Genomic DNA, 20,673 nt, shown 5'->3' with positions numbered 1-20,673 from the left:
AGTCCTGAGACCGCAGGGCTGTGTGTGTAGTTCAGGGGAGGGTAGATTCAGAGTAACTTCTGTGCTAGAACAGAGTTGGGAGTGAGCTGTAACTTTAATTTCAGGGGTTTAGGCCCCAGTTTAGTGAGAGAGGTTGGTTATGTGACGAACGCTAGGGGAGTGAGTTAGAAGCAGGTGTTTATAGTTTGTCGCATGGAATTGGGGTCGTTTACTCGTGAAAATATATTATATAATTAAACTACTGTGCATGCCAGGGAACCAGCATTGAGATTCACTGGTTTGTTGTTGAGGTAACAACCGGATGCTTTCTAATCACATTGTTTCTTGCAGCTTATTATAAAAACTAAATATAGCAAAAAAAAAAAAAAAAAAAGGCTTCTATAAATGTATATAAAGCTTATTTCTTCAGACAAAATTTTACCCAACAAGAAAACTGATAAATTAACTCATTAAATGTTACAGAAACACTGGAAAGAAGAGAAGAACTAGGTAGTTCCTAAAATAGTTTTTTACTAGAAAATTAACATGCAAAATTTAAATGGTACCTGTATTTGTATCAATTGTATCATTGTATCAATCACCACATACACTGAATACTTGAGAAATGCTGAAAACCCTGTTGTTTGTTTGTTTGTGTGTGTGTGTGTGTGTGTGTGTGTGTGTGTGTGAGAGAGAGAGTGTGTGTGTGGTGGGGGGGTGCTATATTACTAACACAAGTGGTACATTTTATCATCTTCATTCTGAGATGCTGCAGTATTATGTACATTTAGAAATACACATATATAATAATAAAAAGCAGCAATTCAGGACTCTGGTGGATTCAAATAAATAACTAACTTTAAAAGGCACAAATCATCTTTATTTCCAAACTGTGCATCCTGAACTCTACTGCCGCATCTTGCGTGCTGGTGACACGAAGAGAAGATTACATTGTGAATTATTACCAGAAAGAGAGGAGGATTCAACATTTCCCGACAGATAATCGGGTTTTCAAGTAGAAATTATTCAGCCATGAAAGAACCATCTGCATATACAGGCTATAAATGTATATGTGCTTAACTAAGCATTTGTGCGGTTTTCTTTTAGAGTCAGAGAAAAGATCCTCTTCCCAACAACACTCCTCTCACAATATCAATTTCGACTGAATAATCCTCAACCTTGTGTCACGGCAGCACACAGACATTGAGAGTTTTAGACTTGGGGGGGGGTTGGTGACACACTTAACAAGCAATACAATATAGGAAACATCAGAAGATATTAAGATATGTGATCAAATACATTCCATTAAAATAAATTATAACGTATGTTGTGTATACATTTCATTTTTCTTTTCAAGATTTTACTGATTTTATATTTGCAAATCACCATTTTAAAATTCAGCTCAGTAATGTACACTCAGACTGAATGAGGAGAAACTGACAATGTCCTTGGGACTCCTAAACCCAGTTAGTGTGCAGCAGAATCACAGATCTCATTCGCACTGCACTGTGGGTAATGTCTGTGACCTTTTATTATCCACATTGGCTTCCAAATGTAACACTTTCTATATTTTAAAAATAAGTTAAAACTTTTTAAAATTATATTATAAAAAATTAAGGGAATTAAAGGCATGCAGAATAAAAACACCGGTCAATTATTCAGAGGTGCTGAATATTCTCATTGTTTTGGATTGTGGCGATTCAGCTCCATTGGGAAATAAAGTTGCTTCACTACCCACCTAGACAGCAGCTCAGACATTTCTTTGGCCATTTCTTCCCTAAAAGAACATGATAATTACAGCACACACAGGTTAAACATGGCTTAGCTTTAGAGAGTTAGTGATATTTCAGAGAAAAAACATGTATTTTTTAGATTGCCTTTTTGGTAAAGAGCAATTCTCCACTGGACACTGCCTACCACAAAACAAAACTATGTACTTAAGCCAGAGGCAAACTGGCAACACAAGATACTGCTTAAAATATTTAGCGGATACACTAGTGGGAGATGTTCTAATTCATTACATTGCTGAGGAGAATAACATTATAAATAATGACCATTTTAGCAAGCTTAATGAGAACGTAGAGGGTTCATTTAATTCAAACCAGCTTTCAATGTTTCATGTCAACAGACAATGTCATTGTGAGGGCAGCCCACTGACTAATCAACCTATGTCTTGACAGCCATTTTCTTTTATGCTGCTGTAGACAACACATTTAATTGTAATCCAGTCATTAAACGGTTGGCAAAAACAAGTCGAATCTGAGAGAAGGGAGCTCAGACTGTAAGAATGAATGGTGAACTGCTGGCAAATTCACTATGACTGTACAGACAGCACCAAGCGGCACAGAAAAGCCTTCACTTTCTCCACATGCAATGGTAAAGCGGAGAAAACACAGTAACAATTTTAAATACGTGTGCTCTGTGGAGACTGCTGCAGTGAAATGACAGAGGAGGGTTTGTCCAGGCAATTTCATAATTGTTCCACCTTGCTTTGGTATAACCCTCAGTGAATTCATCTCCACAGGGAACTGAATCCCAGGAGATTGTTAATTGATGTATTTTGTTTTATGTTCATAGCAAACTGCATGTGTCCTTAAAACGAAAGCCTTGTGCTTCCACCCCCAGGCAACCGTGGGTTTAGAGACTGAATTACAATTCTGAATGTGAAAGTATTGCCTGAAAACTGAACAAATGGCTGCCATTGTATTTAACCTGTATTGTGTGGAACACAATAATTACAACCGATAACCTTAAGTGTCCTTAACCTTAAGGATGTTTTCTAGCTGGACCCAGTTCTCAGGCTTGTTTTGACCTTTTATTAGAAAGAAAGCCACCCATTAATCCTGTTTTATTATATATGAAGTGGGAGTTAAAAGCAGAGAGCCATAGGGAGAGCAATTCAAGTTCTCAGGAGAATTAATACATAATACGAAGCTGGGGAGCGTATACGTCTCTGGAAGATGCACTTTGTAGCTGTTGTAGTCCTGTGTTTAAATACACATTTAAGAAAACTGCTTTAACAGCCCAGTGCAATATAAACAAGTCCAACACCCCTCATCTCCTGCATCTAAAGCAAGAATCATGTTTTCATGGCAACGGTTCAGGAAAAAGGCACAAGCTCAAGACTTTTGCAAAAACTATTTGTGGAATATTACCATGCATCTGCAAAAGTAAAATAAAAGTATTTAAAAGGAACATACATTGTCAATTTCTTAGTTGGTCCCCGAGCACTGCAAACAGAAGACAGCGACATTAGACTGGAGGGATGATCTCCAAACACTCAAACTTTAGATCAGAAACGGTGATTTCCTTGTTGTCTGTACTTTGATTTGGGATTTGATCTGTTTATTGCTCTGGGCAGTGAACTGAGGCACAGAACACCCTTCAACTGCTCTTTTGCCACATCGATTAGGACAAAATCAAGCTTTTGTTAATCAGAACACTGCATCGCACAGTTAACAAAACCCTTCATCTTAGATTGATAAGAGATGTAGTCGGCAAATCAAAGCATGCAGGACATTGAATTAATTGGAGAAAAAGTGGATTTTGTTTGGAATGGGGGTTTTGATGTCTTACTTAGCCTTCACTGGGACGGGAGTGAGTGAGGTGCCGTTACTGGGAGAAAGTAAACAGAATTAACAGGTTAAACACAAATGCAAAGGAGTTGTCTTTGCTCGCTTCAGGACTAACCAGGACTTGAGCCTCTCGGACCTCTAGTTACTCCTCAACCACTCTGTCCTGGATCTCTAGACTACCTCCTCAATAGCTGACAAAGCGCCGGACTGTAATATTACCTGCGCAAGGCAGCGTCGGGCTGGGTCTCCTCAGTGATGAGTTCGGCCTCGCTCTGGGCGATCCTCATGGCCAACTCTCGGTCCCGGCGCTCCTGCTCCAGTACGGCCTGTCTCTGGGCCTCTTCCTCCCTCTCGGCCGCGAACTGCATCTCCATCTCCGCCTGAAACACAAGGTGGCGCTATGACACTTAATATTGAGCGTCACAGATTTATAAATAATCGAGTAATGACGGGAGGTAACCAGTCAAACGGGGTAGAGTATCAAGAGGATCAAACACATGTTATTACTTGCCCTTCTACTTTCGATCAATATTAATATCCAAGTGAAAAATGGGGTTCAGGTTATAAGAATCTGTATGCCATTTTCTTCTGGGATTATCTTTTAAGGAAGTATGTGGACCAAAAGTTTAGTTTTCTTTTATTGTATGAGGCACTACATATGAATGCTCTTTCATTAAGCCAAATCTATGAGCGTAAATGATGGGACTCAGAACCTATTTTAAGGGGTTTCAGTGCAATGTCCAGTTAAAAGTTAGCTCTGTTTGAAGAGGCTCTTGGTCCAAAACTGAAGAGTAATAATGGATCAACATGTGGGTGTTACACTAATTATAAAAAAGTCACGCATCCCAAACTACTGATACGAGCATGATGGACTGGCATGATGGACTGAACAGCCGCCGATAATTGTATCCTATGCATGTCCTTGTGTTTTTGTGGAATATGTCAACAAGTTAGCACAAACCAATACATTGCTTTGGATCTACATATCCCGCGACAATAACAAAAAAACACATCAGACAAGCACTGAAAACATTTGAAACACCTAAATTGGTTTCGCCACTGTAAAGTCAAATGCAACAATTACAGTCAAAACTTGATTGGTTTGCCCTTTTTCATTTTAGATGTTTATGTGAAGTGTATAAACTTCATAGGCAATTTTGATAAGAGTATGCTGAAGTCTTCACTGGTTTTCATTGCAATTTTGTACAACATTATTTATTACCATCTATTATTTATTTATGTATTTATTTATTCATTGGCAGACGCCTTTATCCACAGAGAGTGTAGGCTGGTATTGATGATGGTTGAATGTAAACAGAGTTCCCAAATATCTACACAAGGAAGATATTCTCTTTGACTGGGCCTCATCAATACTCAAATGGTAGACAACTGAGGAACATCATGTTACTGTCAGAAGATGTATTCTTGGATCAAAATATGGCAGGTTTTCAGTCTGGCCTACCCCCTACGTTCACTGTCTGAACCATTCCTCCCTTTCAACTTATCTGATGTGTGAGATGTGTCTATAAAATAAAACCATATTTACTCGTAGATAAAATTAGATTTCAAAGGGAATTTTCAGAGCAGAACAAGGCTCCCAATATTTAAAAAATTAAACAGACATTTCTGCTCTTGAGTATAACTGTCTGTAATGGAAAGGCTGTAGAAATCAACTAATCTATCCCACGTCAGGAAAGAGTTTCTACATTTGACAAAAGAGAGAACGTTTTGGGTGCTAGCCTCTTAAGCAATTAAAATCATGCCAGTTGCGGTAAGAACTGATTAGGCTTCTTACAGGGGTTATCCCTGCATTAATGAGACTGTCCTGATTTTAGAGGTCTGAGAATGATTGTTTGCTGGAACAGATCCACGAAAGCCGGCCCTTAAAGGAAATGGCCAGCTTTATTCGCAGATGAGAAACTTTCTTCAAACAGAAGCAATTCCATTCATTTCCCGATTCATTACTGTGGCGCAACCCACATATAAACACCACCCACCCTTCTATTTGGATTGCTTTTTGTGACCTATTCAAAATGTGCAAAAATGTCAGGGTCCAGTCAGTTAATTCAATCCATTAACTTAAAATCGAACAATAACACAGATTGCTCAACCTAAATGGAATAATGCACCAGTCCAAGCTGGCTTTCTATTTTTACTTGACACAAACAACAGATGCACAACACAATGCACAGCAATTAGAGACGCCAGCTCTGAAGTTGGAGAGCCAAAGATTAGATTAAACCTAGAACTACTAAAAAAAGCTACGGGTTCTTATTACATGGACCTCAGATTACATAAAAACAGGTGACCTTAAAGTCCTTCAGAGTCCCTCGAATAAGTCTGGATAGAGGAAAAATAAACTGGAGAGGCTATTTTTCTTGTTTGGAACATGGACAGGAAGCCATATTGATTTAAAAAAGCACAAATAAAACACTGACACATTACATTATTTTCCCGTTTTATCAATAACCTGGTACAAGCATCTTGAAAGACTGTTGAGAACTGAAGAGTATTCAAACCCATCTTGAGTGTGATCATTTTCATCTCTCACTAGCAGATGCAATATTAGGAGACTATGCTCGAGTGGAGGCCCTTCAGAGTGGGACGATTAAAGTAAAGAGCAGGTGAGGGTAAGGCATGAACCCTCTTTTAATCCAGCAAGCGTGGAAACAGAGATGCAGACGATATGATGTCCATGCTCTCCCTGTAGTCTTTAATAATAGGTGTTGTTGAACCAGATTGAATAAATAAAATAATAATAAAAGTAAGGCAGCCTAAGTGTTTTTGTCTAAATTAAGTGACTGAGGAATTAAACTTTTTTCAAAACGTTTTTTTTTTTCTTAAATAAACAGTATGTTAATCTTTTTAAGTGGTTTGTTTTTCCCAAGTTAGATGCACAAATATACTTAAAAGATCTCATGGCAGACATACAGGTCAGTCTGGGAGGAAATAAAAACAATTCTGGGAAGCTGCCACACTGCTTTGTAGGGGCAGTCCAGGTAAAGGGCTGCTAAAGAGGGATTAGCCACTCACGGAGCACAACCTACACAAGATCAGCCATATTCTGGTCTCTGAAACAACACTAACCTGTAGTCTTTTCTCCTCTTCCTCTCTCTTCTTACGCTCCTCTTCCTCTTGCTTCCTCTTCAACTCCATTTCTGCTTTCCTGAAAGTGAAACACAAACAGAGGCTCATAAGGTACAATGAGGCCGCAGAGCGCCGAGAAAAGTGCTTCGTGTTTGATTTTGTGTAGCGCTGGGTCACAGGGATGTAGGAGGACATTATACCCTTCCTAAGAACAACACGAGCAATCCAACTCGAAAACTCAAAGCAGCTTCGCGCTGTTCCAAAACGAGATCAAAGCCTCTTTTGAAGCCGGTAATCACGGCCTACAGTGCGATGGATGCTACTTAAATATGGCATGAAGTGTATGTTGAACAATTATAGACGACTTCAATAAATACAGTGTGAGAATTACACTGGCATAGATTACTGTGGAGTCTGAGGCAAACGCCACAAGTTAGAGGACAGAACGTACAACTATTTGTTGCTGATTGATACGTAGGCGTTATATGGTGTTAATCATTTGGCTGAGGGCAGACGGCCTGGCCGTCATGGCAGTCAAAATCCCTCAGAGAGGTTAGCCAGGGTGTGGGGACCATGATGGGGTCAGTAAAGGAACGCACACAGATGTAGAGGCATTTATGTCCAGTTAGGTAAGTGACTTGTCAGGGAGGTGAACTCTTTTAAACAAGTTCACAACCATGTTTTTTTCAAAAGCTAAATACCTGGCAAGAGACCACAATGGTTTGTAAAACCAATTAAATTAAATTTAAGTGAATATATTAAGTAAAAAAGGGGGAAAAGTAATAAGTAAGTCTCATAGTGGACTATCTGGAAAAAGTTCAGCTAATTTTGTACTACAATCTGAAGTTCGGCAAATAACTATAGGTTTATTCACCATTCCTTGTCAATTGTGGGGGGGAAATAAATAAATAATAATAACTAAATCACAATTAAGGAGCATCTCAATGTATTTAAATGCACTGCAAGATTTATTATTATTATAATGTAATGCAACCTCCTGTGTTTTCCTAGCAGTGTCATCTCTAACCACTGAGAAATGATCTCCCGTGACGTGGTACCTTTGGAAAAACATAAGTGTATGTGCTCAACGTGCCCCCGGGCAGCGGCTTCACACTTACAGTCGGCGGTCGTCCTCTTCCTGTTTGCGTCGCCTGTCCTCCTCCTCGCGGCGCTTCTTCTCTCGCTCCATCTCCTCCTCGATGCGCCGCAATCGCTCCCTCTCTTCCTCCTCCTGCTTCCTCTTCTGCATGGCCGTCAGCAGCTGCTCAGAGCGCTTCACCAGCCCCTGGTACTCCTTGTCGATCTCCTGCCGAGTCATCACTGTGGACTGGGGGGACAACATGGCGCTTACATGACAGAAAACACCACAGCCACTACTGCTAGGTGAGTGAGTGGGTTTGACACTGCAACAGTGCAAAACCCTTCAGGAGAGAAAACTGTTGATAAGCAAGGGCAGTCTAAGATTACTTTACTGTTTAATAACTTAGTTCTGCATTAAAACTATGTTCAGTGTCCAAACTTATCTTCATTTCTCAGAAGTGGTTATTCTTTGCAGGGAACTTCACAACATGCTCTAAATGCAAAGTGGATCGTTTGCCAGACTTGGCGCTTGAAACAAGTTTCTTTGGTTCCATCTCTCAGGAGGCATTGGAGCTTTTCACAATCTTTGATGGGATCATTATTCTTAATCTTTCAGATAAATGCAGAAAATAAAGAACCCAAAGGCATTTTGAAAGATCACCAAATTATGACTTTTGCAAAGCTCGATGCATTATTCAGCAGGATACATCCATGGAGGTAAGCTCAGACGAGGTGCCAATTATTGCACCGAGAAATAGCAGCTAGTGTTATGACAATGAAGTTGCATACAGAGAAGACCAGAAGAAATAATGTATTCGGAGAAAACCAAACCCTAACATTTTGAGAGAGAACAAACTAAACACATTTTTAGTAAATTTAATTCAATTAGGAGTTATAATGTATATTGTGTGTGCATATATTGTGTCAACTGTAAGTCACACTGGGTAAAGGCTATGAGAGAGAAAAAAGACCAGAATAGAAAGCTGAGGTAACGCAGAGTTCAGCAGTGCCAGGACTGCCAGAAGCAAGGCCCCAATCTCAGGTTTTAAAGACACATAGTTAACATACCTTGATCTTAGCCACCATAGCATTAATGGAGGTGTCCAGTTCATTGATCTGCTTGCTCATCTCTTGCTTCCCTTCCTTCAGCCCGCTCACCACTTCGTTGAACTTATCCATCCTCTTCTTCAGAGTCTGCACCTTAACCAGGCCATCAATGCTACCAGACAAACCAGCACAGCACATTGAATACAGAACGACAGTTTTAAAAAGCTGTTGCATCTTTTATTTATCACAACGCTAAGGAGAAAATAAAGCAAGGACACTTTTACACAGCTGTTGAGCAATAATAAATACATGGCTTGTTACCCAAGCCTGAACGAAGTGCATGTGAAATGATCCGAGTCAAGCGGGCACTCACCGTGGTTTGTGCTTTTTCCTACATAACCACATACGGACAGTCTTCTGCATCTTAATGCAGGCCGTCGCTCGGTATTTCATCTTGTTCTTCACTGCAGGTGAATTTGGAAAGAGATTGTTAGGGGTGAATTTATGAAGCCGAGGAACAGTGCAATTCCACAGCACAGCGTCTCTGGACAAGAAACAAAAACACCTACGTTTGATAACAGACAACGCGCACCACTGCACTTTCTTCCAGCGACTGTGAATGAGCCACTTATTGACACGTTTCACCAGTTCGGCCAGGTGATCAGGGTCAGATTTCATGATTTGATCGAACTCTGCAAACTGAGAGAGAGAACTAGTCAGGAACCTCTTTAATGTCAAACAAAGTACTGAAGATGATCAAGACAAAGGTGGGGCTCAGTCCTGTGGTTCCCATACCGTTAACTGCAATGGAAAGATCTGGCTCCAGTGCCTGCTGGAGGACAGACTGACTTGCATGTTCCTACAGCACCTGGGCAGTTATGAGTAGTTTCTTTTACAGCAGTTATGGGATGGACTGGCTGGCTCTACACACAGCAATGCCACCAGCAATCCGGCCACATCAAGCTGCTGGAACTTACAGACAAGGCTAACCTGATTCTAATCTTTAATTTCTTAGCTGGACTACTAATGCGATCCTTTTGATGCCACTGCTTTGACAAGAGAGAAAGTGATAGAGCACAATACATGCATTTTGTCATTATTACCTTTCCAGGTCTGAAGAACACCCTTGTTAAGCCAAACTTGTAGTCATTTTCATTTAATCCGAGAGCCTTAAATAAAGCCTGTAGATGCAAAAACAAAAGAATTATGGATTCAAGAATGATAATGGAATGTCTCATTCAAACACGGGGGAATAGTCAAAACTTTTGGCTTCACAGCTCTTGCATCCCATTGACTGATTATAAACATTAAGTGGTAGGACTAAGAGACAACATGGGTATAAAATAAATAAACAAACACAAGAAATAAATATGAACGTCCCCCCCCCACTTAACAGACTTTTAGAAAAACAGCTGGAGTTTATTTGGAGTTTAAAAAAGTACGTATGTATGTGTGCATAAGAGGATTTTTTAAGTTTGAATTTGATGCTGCTGATCTTTTCCTGACAAAGGACCAGTCTGGGGTCTGACCTTGCAGAACAGTCGGGGGTCGAGCCGTGTGAGCTTGGGTGGCATGTACTTCTTGTACATGTTGTAAAGCTCGTGGAAGGCAGCTCGGGAGGGGAATCCCCCTTGCATGAGGTCCAGCACGGACACCATTCCTGCGGGACAGCAAGGCAAGGGCAAATGTGAGCAGCAGCTTTTTTTTTTTTTTTTTATTCACCAACCAATGTAAGCCACGGAAGAACAGCTGATTTGCATTTGCACTGCCTTGGCTTCTCCAAAGACATTAGTTCTGGGGCTTAACACAGTATTTTCAAAGGCAGGGGCAGAGCTGAGTCAAGTTCATATCATTCAAACTGCAGCCAAGAACATCTGCAAAACAATAAACCCTTTCACCTCCAGAGCTCCTGTGTGGACGGGTCCTTGAGCGATGAAGACCATACACAAACACAGCTCTTTCATGAAGTCCATGTTCTCTATTATTGTGGGCAAACAGTTTCAAATATATATACCGTCAGAATATTATCAGAATGATCATCTTTCTGGCTGGTTTACAAAATGAAAAGCTGGGGAATAACTCAATTCATGGTTTCCCTCCTCTCTCCAATGTGCTAAAAGGCCTGCGAGAAGAACTGCTTTGAATTGTCATTAGCAGTGTCAAACTGAACACCTAAAATCAAGAGTTAATCAATGATTTCCGAAGTCTGTCAGATCTACACTTGAGACTGCAGATGCACACCAGATATTCTACTTTTGCAAATAATTAGAAAACCACTGGAGCAGCAATCCATTCATACTTTAATCTGATGATCTTTATCTCGAACAAAGCCACGTATCCGAGGTCATACACACCTGAGCACTGCAGCTGGGACAGGATCTGCGCCCCTTCAAACTGATGACTGACCATCTTCAGATTTGGCTTCACACAGCGAATAAAGCTAGATCCCTGTTAAAAGAAACAATAATAATGAATAAAAGAAAAATGTATGCAGAATTTGCAACTTTCACAACCTGCATCTGGAGATCTCAATAGCTGGAAAAGTAAAAAATGTCAGAAAAAAGGCAACTCAGACTAAAAAAATATATATATTTAACCTTACACTCAATTGCACACATTATAAATGTGTCTGTAAGCAGTAAGGATTTGTGTCTTTACGTATTTATATCGTGTGAAAAATCAAACCCGGACAAGTTTACGGTACTACTTTGAAAAATCTCACACATAAATTTGAATACTCACTGTACTGCGAAGCTTTTCAAGTAAAATATTGAGCTGCGTCTGAAAAGCAAATTAGAAAAATGTTCTGGTTTAGAAGTTGTCATACATGGAGGTCTACCACACAACATGCAGGTTAACTGTGCAATTTTCATGTTTAGATTAAAATATCAAGTGAGTGCAGCTTGTGCATCATATTGAAATAATAAGGAATAATAAAATCAATGACCACAAAAGAAACAAAGACATTTATTTTTCACAATCAGCCCCATGCAAACTGGTGAGCTCCAAAAAACTGACAAGGACAGAGACGCGATCGCCATGCAGTGACTGCGAGGCAGGTAACCCTTTTCAGTTGTGCTTCAAAACACGTGCTGTATTCAAATGATTCGCTTCAACAGATCTTTGGCTTAAGAGCCGACAATGTCACAGTCTGAAGTACGTGACAACTTACATCAGCCACACCATCAAAAATGGACTTGTATTGTAGTACAGCTGAATGAACCAACATGGCAGCAATCCAATTAAACTAAGGAGCTTTTTTAAAAGCTGTTGGGGTAAATCACATGTAATTCATATATGTGAGGAATAAGCATGCCAGCACTGCTGAAGTGGGAATAGTAGCAGTATTGTACTTTGAACAATGGACATGTTTGATAGCCATATCGGACAATTACGTTTAAGCCACTTTTGAATGTATCCATCTGCCTAACTAAACCTTTACATTCATCTAGAAATCATTAGCCTTTCTACAACTGCTACACACAATAGAAATCAAAACAAAACATTAAAATCAAAATGGTGTCTGAATTACAGGCAAACACACCATAAAACACACTTTTTGCTAAACCTACTAAAAATATAAGGACAAAATATTATCGGTTTACCTTTAACAATCGGTTTCATTAAAATTTACAAGTACTTGAACTTTCCAAATTCTTTCATAAGTTCTAAATAATACTTCTATCATCGTGCATTAAAGGAGAAAAAAAAAAAAAGAGAGACTGCAAGGCTACAAGAAAAAAATCAACTCCACAAAGATGGCTGTCAAGACGCCTGACTACAGGAAGACCCATGATCTCCAGCAGAAAGCCAGCTTCCATGATCTACAGCCTGGGTGAAGGAAACGCACAGGGGACAGTTTACAGACACAGAGGAAGAGAGCTGAAAGGGGTTAACTGAGATGATGCAAAAGCGTGTTTCTCTGCACTTCAGTGGATGCAGTGGACGGCAACAGAGACTAGTTACCTGATCTCCCTGGCTGATTTTACTTTTCATCCTGACTGAAAAATTCCCTACTGCTCATTCTCTTTCTCTGTCTCTTTTCTCTAGTCATCCTGAACTGTATTTTTCCAGGAAAGGTATTTAAAAAAAAAAAAAAAAAAAACAGACAGAATTCTTAGGGGAAGGAGAAGAGACAGGAGGAGGGCTATTTGAGGTGGATGAAGAACAAGGAGAGGAAAACAGTAGGAGGGAAACACGTTAGAGCACATGGAAGCAGGAACACAGAATCCAGTATGATGGGAGAAAAAGTCTGTCAATATTTGTTGGGATTTGTAATTATATGCTTTTTTCCCCCACTCCTAGTTCTTAGAAGGACAGATGTTCAACATTGAAAAAAGATGCATAGATATTACATTTTGCTAAACAAAAGGGAATTTTGGAATTATACACTGATTATACACCTTCTAGTTATCACAGCTGAAAGTCAATGACATCATGATTAAAACATCAAATGTAGACAAATGTTCTACAATGTAAAAACCAGCACAAATACAGATTTCACCTTCACTTTAACACTGCCATTTCTGATCTGGATCAAGTGCATCAGAACATAAATTAACAAGCCATTAAGTGATAATTTTAAAACATCCTCTGCCGCAGTGCATGCTGGGGCTTGAGTGGGTCACGCGTCCACATTGCCAGGATCAAATGCTACCGATGCATTTAATCCGGATCAGACGATGCAGTGTAAATGTGCCTTTTGTCATTCGGCAACATGATATTTGAACCTGTAGTACAGGAATTCGCTAATATCTACCTTTAATAACAAATGATTCAACATGTGGGAAATAAGAGGTTAAGTAAAAGTCTTCACTGACATTTTCACATATACAAAAAACAAAACAAATGTTCAGAATTAAAACTAATTCTTCATACAAATGATCTCACCTTAAACTTGTTCCCTACACTAATAAAGCTGAGTTTCCCAGCCTTTTGCTTGGAGTCCTTCGTATTATTGGAGTTTTCAAAAAGCTCCCGCACAAATTTATCCTTCGACTCGCACACGAGCGACTCGAGAGACATGTGCAGGGCGTCATTATTCTTCTCCACAAACTGGGTCTAGAAATGAAGTGACACAACAGGACATAAAATAAACACAAAGCACAACGTTTGAAAGCAATCAGGCTCTTTGCGTCAGAAAAGGAGCAGAAAGTAACGAATATTGAAAATAACTAAAATCCCTGCAGAGCGCATAGAGAGCACAGTGTGTTAACACTTGTTATCAAAATGTGGAGAGAACTGGTAAGTTATGCTATGTGGCTTTGACATCCCTTCTCAAGGACACAGTCCAATCTCCTTTTAAGTAGAAAATTCAATAACCTGCACATAACAGATGGACTCTTCCCAAGTCCATTCAAAACTACACTGGATACTGGGGCATACAACGCAGATATTTCTCTGCTAAATTGCTTTTGCATTTGATGTTAATACTGTGTACGCATCGTGTTTTCCTTATTGATCGTATTACACAGGAAACGTTTACCCATATATTTTAAAAAGACGGAAAAGAACGGATAGATGAATGAAGCCAGCATTAGATTATGCGCAGGTGTGAAAAGCGAATTGCAGTAAAGGGTGCCCTACTGTTTCATAGCACACAGCTCCAGCAAAGTGCCTGATGATGAAGCCCTCGTCATCCCTCACGTTGCGGTGAACGGCAAGCTTAGACTTCCTTGGAACCTGAAGAACAGTGACAGGAAACACACATTTGTTTACAAGAAATCTGCTTAAATTAATATATTATAAATTGCGTAAACGCACAAATAACTTCGCAGCAATTTTAATTTTAATTAAATTTTGGTTAAAGATAACATTCAACCTCCACATAAAAATGGTTTCATCCTATACTGGATGAAACATACCTACATTGTTTTCTATAACCAAACAATTTCCTGCACCAAAACAAATTCACACACAAGGTAAAAGTAGAATAATGAAAGTGTTGCTCTCTGATTGGCTCATTTCTCACATGTGATTTCTAATATTGGGCTATTGATTACTTTCCCTGCTCGATAAATATTCAGTTATTCATACTTCGAAAAGATTGTTAGCTGTGTTGGTTTCAGCCGCTACCTGTTCTCCTCAACTACAACAGGACGCAAAAATGAAATCAACAGGCTCTTCATGATATATAGTACATAACTAAATGGTAATTTTGGTTTTTTGGCAGCTATCAAGACTATGATCAGCTGTATAAACCACGAAGGAGGATTCAAATCGATCTCACTGTGAGTCTGAAGTGGTCCTTGTGCTTCTTGTGCACCGTCTCTGTGAAGTGCTGGTCGCTGGGCTGAGGTAGACGGTTTTCTTCATCCAGAATGTCCAGAACTCCCACCAGCTTGGCTTCAACCAGATCTGGAGATGAGAAGCAGAGAAACACACACGTTATAAACGGAGAGACAAACAGGGTGTTAACAGAACCGATTCAATAAGTCCTATTCTCATTGGGATGCTGGAATCTTTTACATTTTAATTCGACAGAAAATAACCACGTCATTTGTATGTCAATGCAGCATATTCCACCTAAAGAGCTCTATATTAAGAAGTAAATATGGGGTGTGTGGGGGAGTGGGTTGTGCTGAGATTAATGCAGTTTCTGGGTGTGGAGGATATATTCTATTATATTAAATATTTGAGCTTTGGTAGGGATGATACTGTTTTGATCTTTCACATCAACAGGCGGTATTGTTGATCAGATATGACTGATGCAACCCCTATTCTTCAGAGACTGAAACAGTGACCAAAATCAGATTTTTGTGTTTTATGAATGGTTTTATGATTTTCTGGATGTAACCAGAAAATGGAGGGGGCGTGTGTGTGGCAGGAGTACATTTGCCGGAGCAGTGAACTGGACACACACCTATGCAGTCCTGGTTATCAACGTAATGAACTTCATTCACCCCTAGGCCCTCTTTCTGATACAGCTCTTGCTCCTGGAAGAGAAGAACATACTCCCGTTAGAGACCTGAATCAAAGGTGGTAGACCGACACGCAGCACATTCCTGTATTAATCAAAAGGGCACGATCACTTACAGACACAGAATTTTAACAAAGACCGGGCCCTCGTCAGATGCCTGTTAGTAAACATTTATACACCAGATCAGAAGATGATAACCAGGAGCAGGCACCACTTTAACAGAAGCAGAACATGATGACAGTGCTAGAGCGAGGTAAACACATTATTCCCACTATTATAACAATTTGAATGCAGGCTAAATTCTGCTGCTCCAAAATGACAGCTCTTGTATATAGTTTTTGGCATAGCAGTAAACAAATCCTACTAAACAAAAAAATAATTGCATCTATAGAATAACTTTGAATATAGGTTTTACCATTTAACTTCACAGAAAACGCATCAAAATGTATCAAGACAACAACCAGACAACACTAGCAGTGATTTGTACTCCCGAGTTCTGCCTGAAATTCTGTGCATTTTGTGAAATAATGAAAAATTATGCATTTGCTTTGAAAATTAAACTATGCAAATAACGGCAACTGATTTAGTGATATATAAACAATTTATAGGAGCATCATGAGCAATGGCAAAAGAAATTAAACAAATCCATCACAATGGTTGCTAAAACCATAATAAGCTTTAAAAGAAAGTAAACAGGTCTGTTCAAATACCAAAGTGATTGAAGAGGCTTTTGCTCAGGAATGGCAGGGGCTGGGATATACTTTGACAGGTTCATTAATAACATTTCTGTTCCCAATGCGGTTGGAATACGGTGCGTAGCTAAGTTCCGGCACAATGATTTAAGGCCAGGAATCTTGTTTTTCAAATCTTATTTTTGATGAACTGTGGTCTTTCTCCACTTCTTTCTGAAGGGCATTTTTAATTATTCACCGATGTTCCCTTAATATTCTTACCATTTAAGTTTGTGTTTAAGTGTAAAACGATCGACATTTCTAGAGCATCAACCATGAACTATAAAAGTGGAAGACCTGTATGTTATTAGTAATTCTCCATCTTGATGAGGTAATATAACCAACCAATAGACAGTCATAGGGTATTGTAATAGGATAACGAGATGCTGTGTATCTATGAATTGAGAACAGATTACAATTGTTCAGACTCAATTCTGCATTGCACAATGGCAGAACTCCAATATTTACATGTACTATTAATTTGCCTGCCAGATATTTGCTTCTGCTGAAAGGCCTTGAGCGATAACCGACATGTAAATGCGTCACAGGACTTCATACCTCTTTCAGGATGCGCTCGTTGAAGAACTGCTGAAGCTTTTCATTACAGTAGTTAATGCAGAACTGCTCGAAGCTGTTGTGCTCAAAATATTCTGGAGAAAAGTAGTGGAGAAAAAAAAAGTCTATATATACACACACACATCAGAGAAAGGGGTTCATTTTGCTTCACAACATTATTTATGAGGCGCTTCAGGGTAGAGAATATGAATGGGCTCGAGGCGGCAATGGTGCATAACCCACTGACCAAATCCGGCGATGTCTAGTACGCCGATGAAGAAGGAGGAGGATTCGAAGGGGAAGCACTGGTTGACCCTCTTCACCACGTGATCAAACAGGCGGCTGTAGACCGCCTTCGCCATGGCATCCCGGGCGTTGTTCGCTTGCTCTACCTTCAGAGGAACCCTGTGAGGGTAGAGTGACAGGTATTGTGTTCAAATTTAATGGGGATTTGGATTAGGGATACCAAGCAAATCCTCTCAAACTAAACAAAATGATGAAGCAAAATGTTGAACCGAGAGGCATCTAGGACTTCAACCAAAAAATGGGAATACTGTTCACCTACTTCAGACTAGCTTACTATTTAGTATTGCAATGACGTGGGTGTCATTATGGAAACCAACAACTATTTATGGGAAGCAGGTTGCAGAAATGCAGTGCTGGTAAAGACAGGAGCCACACATCACAATATGCCAAGCGGGGCTATTTTAATCATGGATTACATATACAGCAAGACCGCAGTTTGATAAAATCCAGTAAATCTCAGCCCCAAACAGCAAATCATTCCTCTCAGAGAAATGTGTGATGTGCTGGAAGTCACTTATTCGGCGAGGTCGGTCTGTGGATCAAGATCTTGCCTCTGGGCTGTGTTGACGGGCCAAAAGCCATTCACTGCTTATCGGAGTAAAGAAAAGTCTGTTGCACAATATCCCACAGCAGGCAAGCTCAGAATAAATCTCCGGATCATTCTATACTTTGGCAAAATTATAATACAACAGAAGAAAATGTTTCACTTCCAGAATTTCCTATTTTTTCAATTCCAAAGAAAGACTGAACAAAACACAATATTTGTTCTGACTGCCTTCATTTAGGACCAGTTTCAAATTGCTTCCAAAACTGCATGCAATCTTCTCCATGAAATGGGATGTTGCATAGCTTTAACACAACAGGCTGTGCTCCCATCATCAAGTCTTTTTACAGAAAAAATTTGAATGTTTTACACTTTTCAAGGGACACACACTCAGATTAGGCCCTAACCACCTAATAACGATAATGAAAGTCATAAAGATGTCAGAGGCAGGGATGATTAAAATGCTGGTCTCTGTGGGCTGTCCTTTATATACATGCTTTAAAGGCTCCATTCATGAAAGCAAATTTAAATGAATATATCCACCTTAAGAATTAGTGTCCTTTCCTTTTCTGTCATCTAGTCAGTTATATCACTTTGTTTTTTACTATTGAAAGTGTGTTACTTTTAGGTCTTTATAATCTTAAATGCACTATTAGGTCTGCTTTTAGATTTCAAGAGAGTACAAATATTTCCAAGCTACTCCGTAGCATTCGAGTTACAGAGCAAAGATAATTGGAAAGCACTCTGCAGTAAAGGCACTCTTCTCCAGACATAGCAAGAAAAATCATAATATTTTACAATATGTACACAAGAGCAAAAACCTCTGGCTGGATGAAGCACTTATTATTATTTATTTTTTTACTTTAATTAAAATCTGTCTTCTGTCCCTTTCCAGGCAGCTATAAATGGTACCAGAGTGTTGAAGATTAGAGAGGCCAACATTTTGGAGACTAGAGGGGCCAACATTTCACGAACAAGTATCTGCAAAAGCTATTCCAATAGCGCAGAGGGTATGCTATTATACGACCTCCATTATACATTGTTTAACACAAAATAATAACACATTTATGACATTAAAATATGACGAGGCCTTCAAACATGAGTGGGCTGTAAATCATTAGGAGAATATCGTTCTTGCATTTAAGAAAAACAACAAAAGTAACAAGATACCCAGAGTCTCATACCCCAGTGCTCTGTATTCCACAACACAGGTCATTAAATTCTTCCACATTTAGCAGTTTGGTGGAAAGATGCAGGTTTCTTTCCATCAGTTCTGAAGCTAAGCTGCAGTTTCTGTTCTGCTGGATGGACTAAGCTTGAAGTAAATGGTACAATACACTTTGTTTATGTCTTTCAAAGAATGGAAGACCTCACTCAAGTCAGGGTAAAAGACGCAGTGCTTTCAATCTCGCCTCAGAAGTGTGGGGATAAGGCGAGCGTCCTCTCTTTGAACCTTCTTCAAGGCATAAATATGCGTTTGACGATGCAGTGCACAGAAATGAATGCAGTCCTCTCGATTCGTTGTATCGAGGGGCCTAGCATACCTCGTCAGATTGCCTTTTCAAAGAATCCTTCCTACCATCATGAATTTGACAGAAATTAATTACAATGCCTAAATCTGTTGCCACTTGCCAAGTTCTATGGCATGCATTTTAGTTCAATTAAAAATTACGTATAAAAGTGACCAGATACCACATCTTATTCATAAAAGTAAGTTGGAGCATTTAACTATTAGCATTTAAAAATACAGTATAATGATTTATTGACATTTCAGATACTTGTACTCAGTTTAACATGTTACATCTGACCTTGTGCTCATCTTATCGCGGTCCAGTTTAAGTGTTAAAGCAGCATAAAGTGTGTCAATTAGTCTCCCTCTTTTAAGCAAATAAGCACATTTATCAAGCTTATGATTTCTCATATACAGTGAGGGAAAAAAGTATTTGATCCCCTGCTGATTTTGTACGTTTGCCCACTGACAAAGAAATGATCAGTCTATAATTTTAATGGTAGGTGTATTTTAACAGTGAGAGACAGAATAACCACAAAAAAATCCAGAAAAACACATTTCAAAAAAGTTATACATTGATTTGCACGTTAATGAGGGAAAAAAGTATTCGATCCCCTATCAATCAGCAAGATTTCTGGCTCCCAGGTGTCTTTTATACAGGTAACGAGCTGAGATTAGGAGCACTCTCTTAAAGGGAGTGCTCCTAATCTCAGCTCGTTACCTGTATAAAAGACACCTGTCCACAGAAGCAATCAATCAATCATATTCCAAACTCTCCACCATGGCCAAGACCAAAGAGCTGTCCAAGGATGTCAGGGACAAGATTGTAGACCTACACAAGGCTGGAATGGGCTACAAGACCATCGCCAAGCAGCTTGGTGAGAAGGTGACAACAGTTGGTGCGATTATTCGCAAATGGAAGAAACACAAAATAACTGTCAGTCTCCCTCGGTCTGGGGCTCCATGCAAGATCTCACCTCGTGGAGTTTCAATGATCATGAGAACGGTGAGGAATCAGCCCAGAACTACACGGGAGGATCTTGTTAATGATCTCAAGGCAGCTGGGACCATAGTCACCAAGAAAACAATTGGTAACATACTACGCCGTGAAGGACTGAAATCCTGCAGCGCCCGCAAGGTCCCCCTGCTCAAGAAAGCACATGTACAGGCCCATCTGAAGTTTGCCAATGAACACCTGAATGATTCAGAGGAGAACTGGGTGAAAATGTTGTGGTCAGATGAGACCAAAATCGAGCTCTTTGGCATCAACTCAACTCGCCGTGTTTGGAGGAGGAGGAATGACCCCAAGAACACCATCCCCACCGTCAAACATGGAGGTG

General features: G+C 39.7%; 1 protein-coding gene across 4 annotated transcripts in view; it reads right to left on the bottom strand.

The window, feature by feature from the left end:
* Positions 1-20,673, bottom strand: part of myo6a (myosin VIa) — a 68,515-nt gene that overhangs the window by 8,041 nt on the left and 39,801 nt on the right. For 2 of the 4 annotated variants that reach the window (XM_066723399.1, XM_066723407.1), the window contains exons 13-31: positions 17,221-17,378; positions 16,977-17,068; positions 15,631-15,703; positions 14,998-15,125; positions 14,355-14,450; positions 13,659-13,829; positions 11,511-11,549; positions 11,123-11,216; positions 10,298-10,428; positions 9,872-9,949; positions 9,338-9,467; positions 9,142-9,232; positions 8,790-8,940; positions 7,760-7,968; positions 6,642-6,720; positions 3,774-3,934; positions 3,556-3,594; positions 3,180-3,209; positions 1,718-1,756 (exon numbers count right to left, since the gene is read on the bottom strand). In XM_066723399.1, coding sequence (XP_066579496.1) covers positions 1,718-1,756; positions 3,180-3,209; positions 3,556-3,594; positions 3,774-3,934; positions 6,642-6,720; positions 7,760-7,968; positions 8,790-8,940; positions 9,142-9,232; positions 9,338-9,467; positions 9,872-9,949; positions 10,298-10,428; positions 11,123-11,216; positions 11,511-11,549; positions 13,659-13,829; positions 14,355-14,450; positions 14,998-15,125; positions 15,631-15,703; positions 16,977-17,068; positions 17,221-17,378 — 1,989 coding nt within the window. The remainder of the gene's footprint in view (positions 1-1,717; positions 1,757-3,179; positions 3,210-3,555; positions 3,595-3,773; positions 3,935-6,641; positions 6,721-7,759; positions 7,969-8,789; positions 8,941-9,141; positions 9,233-9,337; positions 9,468-9,871; positions 9,950-10,297; positions 10,429-11,122; positions 11,217-11,510; positions 11,550-13,658; positions 13,830-14,354; positions 14,451-14,997; positions 15,126-15,630; positions 15,704-16,976; positions 17,069-17,220; positions 17,379-20,673) is intronic. The other 2 variants (XM_066723415.1, XM_066723424.1) reach the window with 1 other exon arrangement.

The sequence above is a fragment of the Amia ocellicauda genome, chromosome 1 (assembly GCF_036373705.1).
Source record: "Amia ocellicauda isolate fAmiCal2 chromosome 1, fAmiCal2.hap1, whole genome shotgun sequence".
Classification (NCBI taxonomy): Eukaryota; Metazoa; Chordata; class Actinopteri; order Amiiformes; family Amiidae; genus Amia; species Amia ocellicauda.
The sequence above is the reverse complement of the archived record's forward strand: the minus strand, read 5'-3'. Positions and strand labels throughout refer to the sequence as shown.